The sequence below is a fragment of the Gossypium hirsutum genome, chromosome A01 (assembly GCF_007990345.1).
Source record: "Gossypium hirsutum isolate 1008001.06 chromosome A01, Gossypium_hirsutum_v2.1, whole genome shotgun sequence".
Taxonomy (NCBI): domain Eukaryota; kingdom Viridiplantae; phylum Streptophyta; class Magnoliopsida; order Malvales; family Malvaceae; genus Gossypium; species Gossypium hirsutum.
This window is the reverse complement of record NC_053424.1, coordinates 30,243,322-30,263,823: the sequence shown is the minus strand read 5'-3', so window position 1 is coordinate 30,263,823 and position 20,502 is coordinate 30,243,322. Positions and strand designations below refer to the sequence as shown.

At 35.8% G+C, this 20,502-nt stretch overlaps 1 protein-coding gene across 1 annotated transcript; it reads right to left on the bottom strand.

Annotated features, from left to right (window-relative positions):
* Nucleotides 1–707: 707 nt before the first annotated feature.
* LOC107917557 (heat stress transcription factor B-4) lies at nt 708–2,226 on the bottom strand. Its single transcript, XM_016846885.2, has 2 exons — nt 1,737–2,226; nt 708–1,652 (listed from the first exon to the last, which is right to left on the bottom strand). Exons 1-2 carry the CDS (start codon nt 1,983–1,985, stop codon nt 897–899), a joined length of 1,005 nt encoding a protein of 334 aa, XP_016702374.1. The 5' UTR covers nt 1,986–2,226; the 3' UTR covers nt 708–896.
* Between the last annotated feature and the right edge of the window lie 18,276 nt (nt 2,227–20,502).

Below are 20,502 nucleotides of genomic sequence, written 5' to 3'. Positions count from 1 at the left end.
CTTTCACCGTTTCTCCACTGTCTCTATGTAGTTTTTCTGACTTGCATATATATGCAAATATCACAGGATTCAAGAAAGAGCAGAGAGGTTCTTTTTTTTCTCCACAGCCAAAAACCAAAGAAGCTGTTGAATTGCCTGGTCAAACTTTATGTAAAACTTTACTTGTTTAGAGATTTTTGTGAGAGTGGGACAGGTTTAAAGCCATTACAGAGAAATGGGTTTTTAACAAGAAATTGGAATTGGGGTTTTCAATTTGTTTAGCTACCAGTCAAGGGGTTTGTCTGACATTTGATAGGAACAAGAAATGATAATGGAGATTTTAATCTTCATTAAACGATATGATAACCTTGTTTTTTCTTTGACAATAATAGTCATAATTACACCGATAACTATATTATTGAAAACCGAGAACCGAATGTGATATCTGCTGTTCTTTTTCAGTAAATCGTTTCGTATGGTATGCCAAAGCATGTTTGTACGTATCATACATTAAAGGAGTCATGAAAGAAAGCCCTAGAGAAATTGTCGATGACACAGCCATTGCCAGAGACTTCCTCAGCTTTCCTTTTCACTCTATGTTTCTCACTCTCTCCTCCATTAATGCAAGTATCTATATATGCAACTGGAAAACGCAGATATATATCAGAATGATGAATAAAGGGAAAAGCGTACGAACAGTAAATTGCACCAATGAAAAACTGAGGAAAGAATCAAAGAAAAAGGATTGGTGTTTTTGAGAGTTTGATGACCAAAACCCACATTCATTCATTCATGTGGTTATAATATTGTATACATTTAAGTTACAAACACCTCCATACACCACCCCGCAGACCATCTCAATATCCGCAACCCCAAGAAAATCAAAAGTTAGAACATAGTTCAATGGGTATGGGAATCTAACATGTAGAAGAAGGCATAAGGTTCAACCTTAAATCATCTTTTTCCAAGATCAAACGTGCTTTGCTAGTCTCCATGTTTGCTGCAGTACTGTACTCAGGATGCAATCTCTTTTTTGAGTGTAATGGTACACCAAAGAGCCTTGTTTTGCAACTATTGCTGCTTGGTTCTTCCACAATGGTTAAGGAGCTCTGAGATGTGGCCGTTGGAGAGTTCAAACCCTGAAATTGGGGGTTTGGGCTTTTTGGATAATACCCAAGAAGCTGGTTCAATGGCTTTTGCAATAATGAAGTATTGGTATTAACAGCAGGAGGAGGACCAGAAAGAAGCCAAGAAGGAGAGTAAGAATTGCTAGGAGTGATAGACTTAACATGGTTTTGAACGAAATAGATAATATCACTGTAAAGCTTTCTCATATGTGTTAGTTCAGACATCAGCAAACTGTTGCTTCTTCTTAGCCTCTCATTATCCTCTGATAAAGCTGTGACCGAGCTACCATATCCTCCGGTGGCTCCTCTAGGGGAAGAAAGTGGTGGTGAGTCATCCATGTCAGTTGGGGAGATGCTGACTTGAGTTGGAAATGGAAAGAAACTAGGGGCATTTAAAGCAGAATGTGGGATGTGAGGGTGATAATGATGGTTTATGGATGGCTGCGCAGTTTTCCTTCTATGGATCTCACAAAGCAAGTGCTTTCCTCCTTTCTTGAAGAACTCATTGGCGAATTCCCATCTCTCTGGTACAATCTTCCTAAAACCCTAGTATTCAATATAAAAAAAACCCAGATAAGTACAAATCCAAAAGAATTATGATTAGCAACTGAAGACAAAAGAGAGATATACATAAGTGTTGAGCTGTCTAACAAAGCTAGAGAAATTGTTGTGCTTGAAGTAATTTGGAAGCAAGTCACGAGCAAACTCAGGAGGTCTCCAAACTACGAAACTAGTGTCATCTTCACCCCATGAAACTATGTGGTCGGTGGTGGGATCGTCGACTAGTTGGTAGGTTTTTGTGAGGAACGGTGCTGGCACTGCTTTGTGGGGTTCTAGTGATAGTAATACCCCTTCACAATTATCAACCATCAGAGCCATGGAAAGAACTGCTCAAATGAAAGAAATTGAGAGGAAAAAAAAGGAGATAGTGGTTGGGTGAGAGAGGGTGAATGATTCTGGGGGTTGGGTTATAAACTTATAATCATTATTTATTAAACACCAACTGAAATCCTTATGGAAATTGGATTTTGTATTATTATATTTTTATGGGGTTATTTTAGTGAGAGAGAATATGTGTCTATGTGACAGTCTAGGACTGTGAAATAAGGGCATTTCAAGACAAACCCGTGACTCTCAACCTCCCAATCTCCTTTTTTATTTTCTCTGTCTGACAATGGATCCCTCGCACACCCATTTAAAATCAGGCACTGACATGGGTGAAGTCAGTCCTTGGCAATTTACAATGAAACCCTCTCTCCCCCTCTCCCTTTGCTTTTAGTTCCCTTAAGTATATTTTTCTGTAAGACCTTAGGATTGGAATATAGATGTCAAAAACCGAATCTGTCAGTAAAATTCATATTAAGAAGCTGATTCACTTAAAAAAAGCAGAGAATCAGAAATAGAAAAAGAGGATAGACTGCTTGCTGAAGCAGGTGATTGCACCAAATATTTATAGAAGAGATCTCTTTATCCATTAGCAGGACGTGGTAAATTATTATGAAAGATGTTGTAGTCGTGTAATACATGAAGGATGTGCACCAATGGGGTGTATTTTGCTATTCAGTACCAATTAGTTGTTGTGTCTAGGTGATTCCAATGATCTTCAAAATGTTTTTACACTTGGAGAGTGTTAGTGCATAAAAAATAGGTGTCTACCCTATTTCTAAGGGCGAAAAGATTGGCTAAGAGGTCGTAGTTATGAGAGTAGAAGGTCTATGCCTCCTCCATTAGGGTGGATGGCCGAATAGTTCATAACTCTGGGCAGAATTAACATGAGAGTCAAAGCCATCTTATAGATTGGGGAGGGGTATAGCATATATAACTAGATGCAAAAGCTTAACTAAACAGGCCAGCATCTTTATTATTATAATAATTAATAAGATCAATAATATTCCAAAATTTGAATAAACCTTAAGATATTCTTGAACCGTTGAAAAAATATTCATTTCGCCAGTCCCTTTGTTCATTTTGTAGTTTTCCTTTTGTTGTTTAATATCACCAACCCAACAAACCCTACCATTTTCGAATCCCATCAACTTTATTTTGTTTTTATTTATTATATTAATATAGCAGATACAAGGAAAAGGATAAATCGAGATGTTTGATGGGATTTAAAGCCTGTTCATTTCTTCTTCTTCTTCTTCTTCCATTTCTCTTTTGCCTTCTTCTTTGCTTTTGTAAGATTCCAAACTTAAATATATGAAATGATGGATAGACATCCCCTTTGGCTCTGCTGCCAACTACTACCTTTACTGACCATACTTACATTTTGTATATAATAATGGAGGTTTAGCCCTTGGCACTTTGGGTCTTCAGCTTTCTTCTTGGCTTACGTGTTTCTCAGGTGTTTGAATTATTGGCCCTAAAAGTTTACGTGAATATATAACTCCTTTCTCTCTTGTAATCTTCCAATAAATATTTTTGTTTTTTATATGTTTTTTCCCCTTTCTCGCTCTATCTTTTTCAATGGGAGAGGGATGGGATATAAAATTTTCTTGGGAAAAATGGGAAACAACTTGAAAAAACATTCAAGGAATATTTATTGGTTCCATAATAAAATATACATACTATTTCTAACCAAAAAAATGGTAATAAAAACCTCGATTTTACTGCAACAAGTGTTAAGATTGCATGAAAATCATATAGCAATGAGTGGACGGTAGGGATCCTATAAAAGTGAGAACTGGGATGAGTAAAAACAGTAAAGACAGTAGTAGGTCCAAAGTGAAAAAAGGAAAATAAATATACAATGATGACTAATAATTTCCCATAGATACTCGGCCCATATACTTTTGATCATGCCCTTCAAATCAAAGTTATATCAATGGACCAAAAATATAAATCCACTCATCTTCTTTTCACTGTGGTGCTACACCATATTTATCCTTATATTTTATGGCATATCAAATCAATTACTAGATATTAATCCATCCTGCCTGAAAGCCCCTTTATTATAAATAATAAATATATAAATATATTTTTGCCAAAACATTTACAAGAACCAAATGTCAGCTTCAAGTCCCGATATTCAATTATAATGGGAAATGCTTCCTCAAGTCTCAGGAAAACACCTCTCCAACGTGCAGACGCTTGCGCTCTCTCTCTCTCTCTCTCTCCGTATATATAGTTCACACTTCCGCCAGGGACCTTCTGCAGATACAAATTGTACATTTTTTAAAATATTTTTCCTGTTGTTGCAGTGACTGACATGGAGACAGTGATATTTTTGTTGATGGTTTTTTGTTTTTTGTTGCCATTCTCGTGATTCCTGTTTTGTTCTTTCCTTGATAACATATTACTCGTACTATTTATTACAACTCATGACTCCTCTTCTTATTCATGTTACATACACATTTCTGGTAATAGTTAATATCCTTTGAACCTAATTATATCCAACTCACCCTAAAACACTATATTGTTCCTCCCACCCCACCCGTGCCCCACAAGAATAATTACTTCACCGTTAATTACAAATTATGCTACATTAATTACCTCCTTTTACTAACCTAATCATGTAACCAATCCACGGGACTAAAACTGAAACATGTGATATGGATATATATATATATAATGTCCTTGACAAAATACAAAACAAAAGGGTCAATGATGGAAACGAAATCCATTTTTGTTTGCATTAAGACATAGATGTAATATTTTTATAGGCTCCCACGAATAGTATGGAAAATTTAGAGTAGAAAGGCTTCTTCCTTTTCTTTTATTTTTAAATCTTTTTCCCTCCGAAAAGTCCATAATTTTCGATATAATAATAAAATATAAATATAAATATAATATGAAAATAATAATTAAAATATTTGATATAAGTATACAACAAGAAAACATAAGAAAAGTTAGGTGGAGATAACAGGTGGCCTGATTAAAAAGACGTTCGAGTGAGGGGACTCAACAATGAAGAATTAAAAAGTTGATACAGAACTTATTATGTTGACATGTGTCGGAGTTGGAGACGGTATAAAAAAATATAAATTAAAATCATTATATAAAAAATGAAAATGTTATATAATAAAAATTAGTTCTCCCCCACTCTACAAACAGCCAAGAAGATTCTATTGTAATATCTAAAACACAATGGAATCCTTTCAACACTGGAATGATCCATAGCCTCCCCCTCGCACATTACCACCGCCGAAACCCTTACCAAAATACTAACATATCTTCTTTTTCTTCTTCTAGGAGATAAATAATGATTGTAATAAACAATACAAAATACAGGCAACAAGGTTTCCAATAATAATATTATATTTAAAACCAAGTTTTGAATATGCGAATTTCAAGGAGAGACAACTTAAAACACACAGCTAGCGCATACAGGAAAAAGATAATAGACTGATGAGTGAGTGCTTGAGATAATTGAAACTTTAGGAGCTAGCTGGGGTGTATTATTTTATTTGATCTTTTTGTATCTCTGTTTCTTTTTCTTATTTGTAAAGTGAAGAAAAAGGAATAGAAAAGAAAAGAAAGAATCAAATCTGTATTGTATACGACAACGACAAGCTAGAAGGTTCTTTCTTCTGTTTCTATTGCACTCTCTTTTGTCTGTTTCCCAAGAAACCAGGGGAGAGAGAGAGAGATTGAAGTCCTTCGAGCAAATAACCATTCAAGTATATTTGAATAATTATCTATTTATTTTTAGTTTTTAAATCTTTCAGTATTTGATGGTTACACTGAATTCGGACTAAATCTTAAAGTAAATCAAGTCGAACCCTAAACAAGAAAAAAAAAACTCCCAACCTATTTTCCCGTCCAGAAACTATATATTATTGATATATTCATATGCACAACAGCATCTAATCTCTGAACTGCAGAACTTAAGGCATGTGCGAAGGCCAGTGTGGACTTTGAAGTGTCAAAAAGAAAAGGTAAAAAAAAAGGGGTAAACTATAAAAATAGTGTTCCAATTATTAGTGTATTTTATTTTGGTAATTCATGTTTAAAATTTTTATTTTAGTCGCTAATTTTATCTAAATTTAATATTTTAATCACTCTTCCATTAAATAACTAATGATAGTCTCTTATTTATTAGTATAATAATAAATTTAGCCCTTCAATATTTATAAATTCTATTAATTTAGTTCTAATTCTAAAATATTTAATAAATTTAGCTCTCAACTTTATACATTCTATCAATTCGGTCTTACTTCTTAAAATACCAAATTATAAAATTAAAAACCATTCTAAAAATAAAAAAATATTTAAAGATTTAATTTTTGATAAAAATACATAGAAAATTATAAATAAATGAATATGCATTTTTCTTTTTATCTAACATGAAATGTATTTATTAAAATAATAATCTTATAAATAAAATATATTTTCTAATATCCCTTAAACTATACCTAAACTAAATTCAAACTTTTCCTTTTCCTTTTAGTTTATTTTATAAATGATAAATTTTATTAAATATTTGGCCTTATTCCTTAATCCTTATCAAATTTGCTCAGCGTTGGGTACCACCCTCACCCACAACCACCGACACCAATAACACTTTAAACACCTCAATTTCCACCTCTTCTATCATCTCATAATAGAACTAGGATTTAGTTGTGGAACTATCGGCATGACCTTCCATCTACTGGGTCTCCAAGACCTCGTCCTTGCCTATATATCCCTAATGATGCATACCCTCAAACACAACCTCAACTGCAACAAACCCGTTTTGAGCAACATTTTAAAGACATCGACTCTCATATTTTTTCAACCTTAGATTGTAGTTTTTGACCCAACCTGAACATGGTGGTCTTAAATGTTTAAAAAAAAGGAAAATTTTAATCTACATAAGTTTTCTTCATAGTTTTTCCTCTTAAATTATTTTATTTATGAAATTATTGTTTCAATAATTAATTTTTATGCTAGAAAATGAGAACAATATATATATTCATTTATTTATTAATATTTATTTTATAAATTTGTATATATTTTTATAAAATCTTATGTATTCTACTGAAAAATAAATATTTAAATAATTTTTATTTTATGAAGTTTTTAATTTTTAATTTTTAAGAATCAAGACTAAATTGATAGAATGTGTAGAGTTGAGGACTAAATTTGTTGATTTTTTTAAATTTAGGGCTCAATTGATAGAATCTGTATTTTGGAGGGTAAAATTTATTATTATGCTAATAAAAAAGAGGTTACCGTTAGTGATTTAATGGACGAATGATTAAAATATTAAATTTTGATAATGTTAGTGATTAAAATAGAATTTTTTAAATATAAGTATCAAAGCAGAAATACACTAATAATTTAGTGATTATTTTTATAATTTATCCGAAAAAAAAAAGAAAGAAAGAAGAAGAATGAAATGCAGGCTATAAAGGGGGAGTCACGAGAGAATATGGGATCCCTTCCCACGAGGAAATGGCTAAGTGATATAAATGGAGGAGATTAAGATCGGTAGGTTTGTCCTTAGATTTCATTTTGGTGATTAACATCTATCTGATCTTCATCTGATCTGTCTGTCTGTCCCTTCTGGATCATCAGTATCAAACATTTCTTCAATTTTGCGTCACTCCAAACACAAAGCTAATTTTGCTTGCCTCTAATAATGCATGCAAATATACATATATATGTGTGTGTTGTAGAAGGTGCTATTCTTTTTGCTTGAATTACCATTCCCTCTTAACCATGGTTAATTACTTTTGAGGTTCTTTTGGGGTTGCATTTCAATACCAAAAATATACCAATCGGAATGACTCGTTGGGTTTAGTTGATTTCTACCTTTGAGTTTGATGACTTCATAAATTCTATTACACCCAGCAATTAAGTTCACTTTTTTTTAGTAAATATGTTCACATTTTTCTACCATATTTACCGTGGAGTTTCAATAATCAAATACTTTTACCACCCCGAAATTTGGGTCAGATGTATTAAAGTTTGCAAGTGAATTTTTAGTTGTTGATAGATTTTTATGTTTTCTTTTATATTTGAGAGACAATGATGAGCCTAGTGATTCAGTGATTAAGTGTTCTGTTTATATTTAATCTTGTGTTTGAATCTTAATGTGAGCAAGATGAAAATTTTGTTTTAATTTTGAATCCAAGTTTGAAGAAAGTGATGGGTTATGTTTTGTAAATTTTAATTTTAAATTCTAATTTTAGAAAAAAAAGGAATCTCAACTTTTCTCACGTGCCATTTTTTCATTTTCATATTTTGTTTCAATATATTCAGTTTCGATTCTTGTGACTACATCATTATCTTTTTCCACCATTTGTTTTGTTTCCTTTTGCTTTGATCTTCTTTTTGATTCCATTGTTGTTATACTTTGAAGTTCTAGTAATTTCAAGCCACCTTACATGCTCCGATATTCTTGTCATTTGCCGTGTTTCAAGGTTTCGTTGTCCTCTTGATTTTGGTTTAGTCACGTGTTGAATCGGGTCAGTAGAGTTAAGGCAAATCAATTGTTCGTTGTGGATAGGAATCGCATTTTAAGGTGTGTTTTTTGAATACTCGTAATTAGGGATAAATATTGTGGTTTAATTTCTGCAGTTATATATATATTTGAAATTGATTCGTTCTAAGTTGTGTGAGTATCTTTATTCCGTTTTAACAATTGTATGCGTTATGATATTTTTTTCCTAGTGCTATCTTGAAAATTTTGGTGTTTCTTAAAGTTGGAATTTTAATTCAATTTATTGTGAATCAAATATAATATCTGAAAAGTTGTTTTAAATTATTTCCTTAAATTCATTGTTGATTAATTGAAGCCACGATACCTTCAAATTTCAAAATCATCTTTTGTCTTTCTTTATAAAGATATTTGTAAACTGTCACTAGTAGAGTCACTGAGCAAGAGCAACAATTTGAGTTTATTAGCACTTCATTTTGTGTGCTCACTAAGCATTCAACTTGGTAATTATCTATAAAGAGTGTGAATGATAATTATGAAGGTGGAGATAAATAATATATTTTCGAGGTTATACATGTTTAATTCTATTTAATTCTTTTGAGAGAAAGGAGAAGTCTGAACTTGATTAAGTATGTATGTATACACAATTGTGTGGGTGGAGTATCCAAGTGGACTCGTGTATTGTTTAGGATACTTCTTCTTAAGTTGGTTTCAATTCAATATAGCAGGGGCTGGTTGGAGTGTGTTTATGGCTTGTGGATGAAGGTGGCGGGATGTTAAGGGGATGGTTTCGGTTTATTTTCTGAATGGTGGTACAGAGGAGGTCCTGGAAAGGATGATTCTAATGGCAATTATAATGGTTGCAGTGAAGGTTTGATCTGATTCTGAAGGGAGTTGTTCGTGATTTTTGAAGGATGCTGTGGCAAGAGGATGAGTGTCAATTTGATGTCACTTATCATGGTAAAATTGGAATAGCGGTTGACTTGGCTAAAGCAGATTTGGAGCTTATTGGTAACTTTGTTTTGATTCTGTTGTTGCGTTCTATTTTGGCTTGATTGGCTGCTGTTTTTTCTTATTTGATCTGGTATGGGTTGGGTGTTCCCAGCTCTTTTTATTGTGATCATTTGACAGAACAAAAAATATATATATATATATACATGCATACCTGGTCTTGTTATTGCTACCTGAATTGATATGGGTGGTTGGAGAATTAACTGTTGCGTGTATAAATGAACAAACATTAAAATTTGGCTGAAGACATAAAAGGTAAATAGTATATACACATATATATATGTGTGTGTGTGTGAGTCTGTAGGAGTTAAATATATATATGCGTGAGATTGGAGTCATATATATATTCGAGTATATAAGTGGGTTTATATATATGAATCTTATTATATTGGAGTATTCGGGATATCGTTGTCGCTTGTATACAGTCTTTGAGGGGCGTATTTTTGTTGGAGTGTTCTTTATATATATGTAATTGTAATATATGATTTTGCTAATCGCATAAGTTGTTTTAATAAAATGACTAGATGTGATTAATGGAAATTGTGCATCTAATTAATTGAGAGCTTTTCGTAATTGTTTATGAGTATGTGCGGAATACTAAAATCTGAGTATGAGTAAATCTGATTCTACTAATCTAATTTGTTTATCAGTACAAGTATTGATTAAGGAAATAAAAAAATGAGATTGTCCGATATCCGTAAGATTGATTTTATGTGTATTTGCATTCTGGGTTGGGATTTGATTTTGAAAGTGAAGAAAGTTTGATTCAGAGCCTGACTGCTTAACAATATCGAGGCAATGACCTCTTCGTGGTGTGAATTTGATGGATGGGTTCACCATAACCCAATGTGATGTGTAGAGGTTGGAAAGGGTGTGTGGGATATATGGAGATCGTGTGTGGAGGCTGGATAAGTTAGTATTGGGACGGGTGCATGTGTGTGTGAAGTGCATATGATTTGCTTTTGAGTAAATACTTCACATATGATTGTCTGGTTATGAGATGATCTCGATTTTTGTGTATGTTTGAAAAAATTTGCGTGAACATGATTCGCCTTTCTATTTAGTATTATAATTATGTGATATGCCAATTTGATATGATTTTCGTTAATGATTCAATTTGGTGATCTTGTTAATATTTTAGTTAACTATTCAACTCTGTGTAAATACGTTGTTTAAGACTCACACTAGGCTTATGTAGCTCATCAATTAGTTTCTCCTTTTTAGGTAACCCTTGAGAGTAGGTGTTCAACTTAGCTAACTGGAGGTCTTGGAAATAAGCATTTTGGTTTGATTTAAATAAGCTTTCTTAAGTTTTGATAAACTGATTTCATTTGAACTGTAAGAAAATTTTACGAGCTGTGGTTTGAGTTTTGGTTTTCTTTTGCTTTTGAACAAAATGAAAGATTCTTTGCATGAACTTTGATTTTAAGACTATTTAATTAAATAAACATTCAAGTTTTAAGTGTTACTATTACGAATTTCAAAATACAACAAAATAACGAGTTTTCTTCTGCTGCAATGATGTTTTTGAAATTTTGAGTAACAGATTGCTTAGTCTAAAATGGTTGCAAACCAGTGGCCATTTTGGTGGCTAATGTGACCTCCGAAATTCGATCGAAACTTTTGCGCCAAGTTTTGGGGTGTTACAATACTTGTTTATTATATGACCCATTTTTTTTAAATTTCATGGGTGTTAATATTGATGGAAATTAGCTTATCAGAAAAAAATATTTATCTTAACTTGTATAGAGTGATATCAATATTTGATATCAATATTTATAAAAAGAATAATATAAGTGGAGAATTAAGTAATGGCATAATGTTAAAAAAAGTCCCTAACGTTTGACTGTTTGGCCACTTTGGCCCTTTATCTTTTTTTTATCACTTTAACCCATAACATTTATTTTTTTGTCAAATTAATCTATTTTTAATGGGCATGCTGACATGGCTGTTAGTTGACTAACAGTCTACATTAACCGCTGATGTGGAGGTCCAAATGTAATTAAATGCTGACGTGGAACTATTTTTGTCTTATATGTCACGTCAGCAAATGATTTTAAAATTATTTTAAAAGCATCATCATCATCATCATCGTTTCTTCAATCAATCTAATTTTTCCTCTCCATCTGGTTTTTAAGGGAAAAAAAATCAAACTTTATTCTCCATTGATTATTATCTCAAAAACCATTGAACCCAGTAAACTGAAAAAAGAACACATAATTTTAAAGATAAAAATTGTCTTCTTCTCCATTGATTCGTATCACAAAAATGACGATTTCCCCAAACCAAAAATCAAACCTTGTAAGTCCCATTGAAGTAAAACCTAACTACATTTGTAAGCTTAAATTGCTGTGAAACAATGGTGGTGAAATTACCAGCTGTGGATTTAACCCAACCTACAAACTCACTTTTTCGATTGGCTTTAATCCTAAAACTCCAATCAAACATTGTGAAAGCTTCTCGTCTTTGAATGGCCAGTGTCAGACTATTGTAAACCACCAATTGAGCTTCTAATTTGGGAATTCTATGATCTAACCATAAGTGTAAATTCACATTCACCATCCAAAACGATATCGCATCACTAACAACAATTCCAATATCATGATATTTCTTGTCCAATAACCATCCCAAAAATAGGGTTACATCTAGATCGTAGCTTAGTAAATTGAAATCCTCAGTCGCCAATTTGCCAAAAAGAAAACCAAATCTAATATTTTTTAACCCATATTTTACCTTTATTACTCACATCCTCAATAGGCAAAGCTATATCCTTGACAGCTACTGAAGTAGATTCTATAACAGGGTCAGGCTTCTTTTTAATAGGAGAATCCGGTCTGGATGAGTAGAACCTAAGTCGGGATCTAGTTGAAGCGGTGAGTAGGGTGAACGAGTGATCTGGGGTTTGGTTGATTTTGGAATAAGAATGAAGAAATTTGTGAGCAGTGAATGAACTGCCTTTGATCAAAACCCTTTTCATGGCTTCTAAAAAGAAATGGTTTTAGTATCAAGTGTTTTCCTTTTCTTTGCTTTTTAGTGTGTTTTTTTATTTCATTTGGGGGCAAAGTTTAAGGTTTTTGTAAAGCCCCAAAATTTTTATTTTAGTTTTCATGAAAATGTGACACAACTGTGTATCTGGTTCAGTGGTTAAGTGTTTTGGGTGTGTGTGAGAGGTCTTAAGTTCAAGCCTTGCATTTGAAAAATTTTGGCATTTTAATAAATAAAGCTTTACTCTTGTTCAGTAGGCTTAAGTTTGATTGTTAGTAAGTTTACATTAGAATAGGCCTGCTAGTCAAGTAGTTAAGTGGAGTATTATTGATGGCCTGGAGTTTGAATCCCTGCACGAGCAAGGGATTTATTTTTGCTACTAGTGCTGTGTAGGAGTTTGAGTTTTAGTAAAATACTGAGTGGTGGAGTAGTGGAGACAATCAGGGGTTATCTGGTTAGTTTTCAGTTTTCCAAAAAAAAACTAGCATTCTCTTCCACTGACGTTGTTTCTGTTTTCCCTTTTCAAAATTTCAGCTTCTCATACTTTTTCTTCTTCTTGCTGTTGAAAACTCCATTGAATATCCCTCTCTTTACGTTTTTCTTTTCTCTTTCAATAGTCGCTGCTGTTCATCGTTTGGTCGCGCGCTTGGTAAGTTTTTCTTTTAGGAAAACCTTAATGTTTTCAGATTAAGTGATTAAGTTGGACCTTTTGATTGGTTGTTTTGACAGCATCTTTGCAAGAGGATTGCGGTTCTCCTCTCGTGGGGGCATAATCAATCAATTGGTGTGTTGAGGTAAGTGCTAAACACTTATTCTGGGTTATGGTAAGTTTTGAGTTTCGTTATAATCGAACTTTAAGTCATTTTTTGAGCGTAAATGTGTTCAATTATAGGTTCAGGATTGCTTAAGAGTGGAAAGGCATAAAAAAAATCTAGGTGTGTACCCGAAAATGCAGAAAATGAGGTTTCGGCGAAAGTAAAAAACTATACTGTTGACGTCACACGACTGTGTGGTAGACCATGTGGTAGGCCATGTGCCATAACACAGGCGTGTGATCGACGGGGCCAGGCCATGTGCACCAGACACGGCCGTGTAATGGTCAGGTGGCCCGTGGGTGACATATGGGCTCGACCGATTTGGGCTGTGTGGGCCACACGGGCATGCGAGATTTTGGGCCAGGTTGTGTGATCCATACAACCAAGGCCAATTTGGCTCGTGTGGGCCCACATGGGTAAACAACTTAGGTATGTGAGCCTATTTTCAATGTTTGACTACTAAGGTTGCACGAGTCGCCCGAGTCGACTGTGGACCTACTGTAGGGTTGGTAACCTTGCCTAGACCCCTAACTGAATGAAATAATTGAATGATTGTAATATACATATATGATATGTATGACTGTGTACTGAGCATGTTGTTAATACCGTACTAAATATCTGCATAATACCATGATTTGGCATGACATAACTGTATGGTGCATTGCATGGGGATAGGTTGGTATTGATTAGAGGAAGTGTACTGAAAGGCTTCGAGCCTAAATTACGGGTAGCACAACTGCAAATCACTGTCTAGTGCCGTATTTGGTGTTACTTAGAGTGTAGGGATAGGTGGGTCGATTATATCCCCACATGAAGTGTAGGGTTAGATGAAGATGGTGTGTAGAGGCTCGATGGGTAGGATTTCTGTAACTGCATATCTGTTACTACTACTGATACTGTGATGGGCTGAAGCCATACTGCATGACTATTTTTGTACTGAGATGGGCTAAGGCCCAAGCTGGACTGATACTGATACTGATACTGTGAATCTTTGGTTGCTGATTGTTCTTTTGTATGGGGATTACACACTAAGTTTATGCAAACTCACTTATTCTGTTTAATCTGTACAGGTAATCCCCAGATATAGATGGTTCGATGCAACGGAGGACTTAGTGGTGGCCACACGACTTCTTTTACACAATTTACTACCTATTCATGATTTTGCTTTTATTTGAGAGTATTTTACTATAATTATGGCCTTTACGAGTTTTGGTTTAAATTTTGATTTATACGCTTTTATGATTTAAATCTGCTAGCGTGAGGTGAAAATCGAGTTTTCAAATGAAATTGATGTTTTATCAAAAATACCATGAATACACAAAATATTTAGAAGCTTCTACAATGAAAAATGTTTTGGAGATTGAATATTGATTTGCAAATGATTAATGTTTTGAAAACGAATGACATGATTTGAAATTAACATAAGATAATGAAAAAGGGTTAAATAGAAAAGGGGATTTAGCAACAACATATTTTTTGAAAAGCACTACCATGTGACATCGTCAGATTCAACCATAACATCTAGGTAGGGTTTGGGGTGTTACATTTAGTGGTATCAGAGCCAGGTTGCAAAACTTGGGACGTGATTTTTTGAGAACTGATTTTTAAATGTCGTTATTGGAAGTATGGTACACTGAGTCTTCATCGCCGATCCAGTAAGTCTTCTGAAACTATTTTTGATAGTATATCCTGAGACTACTATAGATAGACTGTACTTAAAACACTTAAAATAGTGTATACTGAGACTGTGGTAAAATTAACAGACATTGATTGGCACTGCGATATACGAAACAAACTTTACACTTCTGATACTGTTTTCATAAAATATCTGTTAATAAACACTGGAACTGTAAATTGATTCATAAAATTGTTAATCCAGATAAAACGCAATTAGTCAATGAGCACCAGAGTACTCGCAGATGGGCTACAAGAGGCCGTGGTAGAGGCCGTAGAGGTGCTCGAGCTGGGTCTTCATCATCTGGAAATCTACCTAATTTGGATAGTAGTGAGACACCAGTTTCACTTATGACTGAGATTGGATCTCATGATTGAACGGCTGGGGACAAAGCACTGTTCCAGGCTATGTTACGGATTTTAGAGAAGCTCGTTGGGCCCAATACTGGAGATGGAGGCCGCGGGTCGGTTACAGAATGACTTCAGTCTAATAGAGCTGAGATTTTCAGGGGTGTCGCTGGGGTTGCCCGTAATGTGGCTGAATACTGGATTGAGGCTACAGAGAGGATTATGGACGATCTGGACTGTACCCCCAAGAAAAAATTAAAGGGTGCTGTATCGCTGCTACATGATTAGGCATATCAGTGGTGGCTTACTGTTAAGGAGGGCACTCAGCCCAATCGACTGACCTTAGAGTTCTTTAAGACCACTTTCTAGGGGAAGTATGTAGGGTCCAGTTATGTGGATGCCTGTAGGAGAGAGTTCTTAAATCTAATTCAGGGTGATAAATCAGTGGTCGAGTATGAAGCCGAATTTATACGACTGAGCCGCTATGTGCGAGGTATGGTGGCGACTGAGTACGAGCGATGTGTTCGCTTCAAGGATGGCGACAGGAATAATCCGAGGGTTCTAATAGCTTCACAGAGGGAGCGAGACTTTGCTGTAGCAGTTGATAAGGCGAAGACCGCTGAGGAAGTAAGCGCACTAAGTGCCAGAATAGAGAAAGAGTTAGGAATAAGAGGGATTTAGAGCCCTCGAGTTTCATTTAGAGGCCTAAGAAAAAGGCCAGAGTTGATGGACTAATCAGATTTGGGACTCCTATTGCTGCTATTGGATAACTATTGTGTACTGACTATGGTAGACGCCATCAGGGCGAGTGTTGGAAAAGAACTGGGGCTTGTTTGAGGTGCAATTCATTAGAGCACCATATTAGAAAATATCCGCGGAGGTCTGATTAGATGCAAGCTTCTGGCATGGGTACTACACCACCACAGAGGGTAGTTTAGTAGCCACCGAGAGGCCGTAGTCAGGCCAGTAGGGTAATGGGTTAGGCCGTATTTAGAGGGCACCGGGCAGAGGTGTAGGTCATAGTGAGGCGAGGTAACCGGCTCTAGTTTATGCTACACGTCGCCGAGAGGATGGAGATGCTCTGGACATTATCACGGGTACATTATTTATTTATAATGTACCTTATACTGCACTGATAGATATAGGATCCACTCACTCTTATATAGCCTGTATTGTGTCTGAGAACTTAGGTATCTTGGTTGAGAGCACTACAAGTGAGATGACTATACTGAGTCTGCTATGACAATCAGTAAGGGTAAATGAGTTGTTTAGAGAAGTTCTTTTAGAGGTCCAAGGGGATATCTTTCTAGCTGATTTGATGGAACTACCTTTTGGAGAGTTTCATCTGATACTGGGAATGGACTGGTTGGTTAAGAACCGAGTGAGCTTAAATTGTACTACAAAAATGGTTGTACTGAGAACTGAGGAGGATAGCTAGGTAGTCGTAATTGGGGAATGTTAGAACTACTTGTTGAATGTGATTTCTGCATTGAGGGCGGAAAAGTTGGTTCATAAAGGATGTGAGGCGTATCTGTCCTACATTAGTGTTTCAGATTCTAGGGATTCTTCGGTTAAGGATATTAAAACAGTTAAGGACTTTCCAAATGTTTTTCCTGAAGAGTTACCTAGGGTACCTCCGAATCGTGAAGTAGTGTTTGGGATTGAGCTTTTTCCTGGTACAGCTCCAGTGTCCATCGCTCCCTACAGAATGACACCAAAAGAGCTTGTAGAGCTTAAGGCCCAAATTCAAGAGCTATTGGATCGCGGGTTCATCCACCCTAGTGTGTCTCCATAGTGAGCACCAGTTCTATTCGTGAAAAAGAAGGATGTATCCATGCGTAGTGTATTGACTACCAACAATTGAACAAGTTGACGATTAAGAATAAGTATCCCTTACCGATGATAGATTGTAACAACCTGATTTTGGACTTAGTTGGAACAGTGGTTTCGGGACCACTAAAACGGGGTTGGAGAAATTATATTTTTATATTATTTTATGTGTTGTGGCATGATTATATGAGAGTATGAAAATTTTGGTGGATTAATTTTAGTGATTGCATGCTTAAATGGGGAAAAAAGATTAAATCGCATAAAGGACAAAAGTTCTATTTTACTTGATAGACATACCAAATAGTCAGAGAACCCAAATTGGGCATATTTAAAGGGCAAATAGACCCTTAAAATAGAGGTGATTGGCCATAGGGGGAAAAATGAGGCATGTTGACTAGGTTAGGTGGGTTTTGGTGATAAAATTGGTTAAAAATAAAATTTAATAAAGAGAGAATGATATTTTATTTTCTCTCATCTTCTTCCCACCGTACATTGAGACGAGGTCTAGTGTAAGACATATCTGGGACATGCATCAGCCTCGAGATGTAAGCCTATGTAAGACATGTCTAGGACATGCATTGGCTATATGAAGTGTTAGTATAAGACCATGTTTGGGACATGGCATCGACTTAACGTGAGAGCCAATATAAGACCATGTCTGGGACATGGCATCAGCATTGTACCCTATGTGTGAGGCTTAATAACTATCTGTTAGTATTTCAGATGGTTCAACGGTGAGAGTTATAGTTTAAGTTAAACAAGAAAAGTATAACCATGTTGTGAGTGATATAGGTACCTAAATGAAATGCATGAGATGTGAGATTAGTATATGCTATGTGAATTATGTTGGATAGTGATGAGTAAGTTGTGTTTATGCCCAATTTTAGTGTTATAAGCATGATGATGAACAATAAAGTTATCGTTTTATTTATTTTTATACAACTTACTAAGCTTTATGCTTACCCTATTTCTTCCCATTTTCTTATAGTGCCACCTAATTAGCTTGTCGATCAACGGAAGTTAAAGGCTTCGATCACACTATCAATCGAAGCACTTGGTATAGTTTGATTTGTTTATTTTGATTATGGCATGTATAGGACCTTAATTTTTGAGTTTTGTGTCAATGTAAATTGGCTAAATGTGTTGGCTCATTTTAGAAATTGATTCATTTTGTACAAGGCCATGGAAAAATGGCAAAAGTTGAAAGTTGTTTTATGAATACAAGAATCTCTTTCATGAATGAGTAATTTGTTGATTGCTTAAGTATATATAGAATGTGTAGAAGCCTTAGATGTAGTTGATGGATTGAGAAATCATATTATGTTAATCTTAGCATGGTGGATTGTCATTATATTGTGTTTCAGGGTGGCAAAGGGCTTGGTAAATAGCCTTATGTTGTCCACATGGGTAGATACACGAGCGTGTGTCTAGGGTGTGTGTGACACATGACCAGCCCCATGGGTGTATGGTCTGGCCGTGTGTTCTCTGCACGTAAAAATTTCAAGTCAATATGCATGGTAGTATACACATGGGCAGAGACATGACCGATTGTCTCAGCCGTGTGAAGAGCACGGCCTAGCACATGGGCGTGAGCCTTGGCTATGTGACCCTTAAGGATTGCTGACGTCAGAAATACAATGTTAAGGTTTTTAGACACGGGCTAAGACATGGGCGTGTCATGGCCGTGTGAGAGATACGGGCCATAATGACGGGTGTGTGTTAGGTCGTGTGAAAACGCCTGTAGGTTTAAATTTAGAATTAAATTCACATGGACATGGGGCACGAGCATGTCCCTAGAGGCTTAGGCCGTGTGTGTTACACAGGCTATTAGCACAGCCGTGTCATAATGAACATACAGGCGTGTTACCCTTCCACACGGGTGTGTGCCCTGGTTTTTTTTAGGGTTAATTTTCTAAAGTTGGTTAAAGACCCGAATTGGTCTTGAATGGTTTCAAATGGAGACCCGAATTGGTCTTGAATGGTTTCAAATGGACATTTGAGGCCTCATAGGCCCTTGTTTAGGAACTTGAACAAAGTTTGAAAAAATTTTCAGTTTGATCAAATCTTAATGAATCGAAAATGTTGGAATGCATGTGTTTAGGAGAGGTAACGCCTTGTATCCCGTTCTAGTGTTGGACTCGGGTGTGGGGTGTTACATTTAGTGGTATCAGAGCATAGTTTAGTCGGTTCTAGGACTAACCTAGAGTGAGTACGAGTCTAGCTATACATGCCATAACTGTATATTGATAGTGTGATGACTCTTGATGAGATAAATTTTGTTTTATTCATATAGTAAATGGATCCTGAAGTAGCTACGATGGATGATGTAGAGAGCAATGCGCCAGCTCCCGCTGAAGGGACTGCGCCAGTAGATAGTGAGCCCGTGACGATGAGTCAGGGCGGAGGAGCTAGATAAGCTTACCTCCATATGATGGATGCTTGGTATACGGAGTTTGTTCGTGTGAATCTGAACACTCCACCTTCCCCACCTCCTCTGATTCCTGAGTATGCCCCTGCAGCTCCACAAGGAGTAAATATGGTCAGAAGAGAGAAACCTCCAGTGGATAAAATACGGAAGCAAGGGGCTGAGGAATTTCGGGCTAATGTTAATGATGACCCAAAAAGAGCAGAATTCTGGTTGGAAAGTACCATTAGGGTATTTGATGAGTTATCTTGCATGCTTAAAGAGTGCGTGAAGTGCACAGCATCACTCCTACGAGACTCGGCCTACCAATGGTGGAATACTCTCGTGTCCATTGTACCGAGAGAGAGGATAACATGTGAATTCTTCCAGGAAGAGTTTCGAAAGAAGTATATCAGTCAAATGTTTATAGATCAAGAGAGGAAGGAATTTCTAGAATTGAAGTAGGGTCGAAAGATCGTAACAGAGTATGAGCGTGAGTTCGTGAGGCTCAGCAAATACACTAGGGAGTGCGTGTCTACCGAAGCTATCATGTGCAAGAGATTTGAGAACGGATTGAATGAATACATCCGATTGTTAGTTGGCATTTTAGAACTGAGGGAATTTGTAGTGCTAGTGGAGAGACTTGTAAGGCCGATGAGTTGGCCAAAGAGAAGAGAAAAGCTGACATTGAGTCCCGAGACTCAAGGAAAAGATAGATGGGGAAATCACAGCAGACCTCATCTGAAAGATCAAGAGAGTTTCCTACCTGATCGAACACATCTGTGGGATACTCAAATAAGAGCAAGAATAAGTAGCATACAACATCTAAAGCCCAAACCACTTTTGTCGCGAGTGTTGCTAATGCTCGGTCAAACAGGCGGGAGTGTTCATAATATGGTAAACGTCATTTCAGCGAATGTCGATCGAATGAAAGAGGTTGCTTCAAATGTGGATCTTTGGACCACT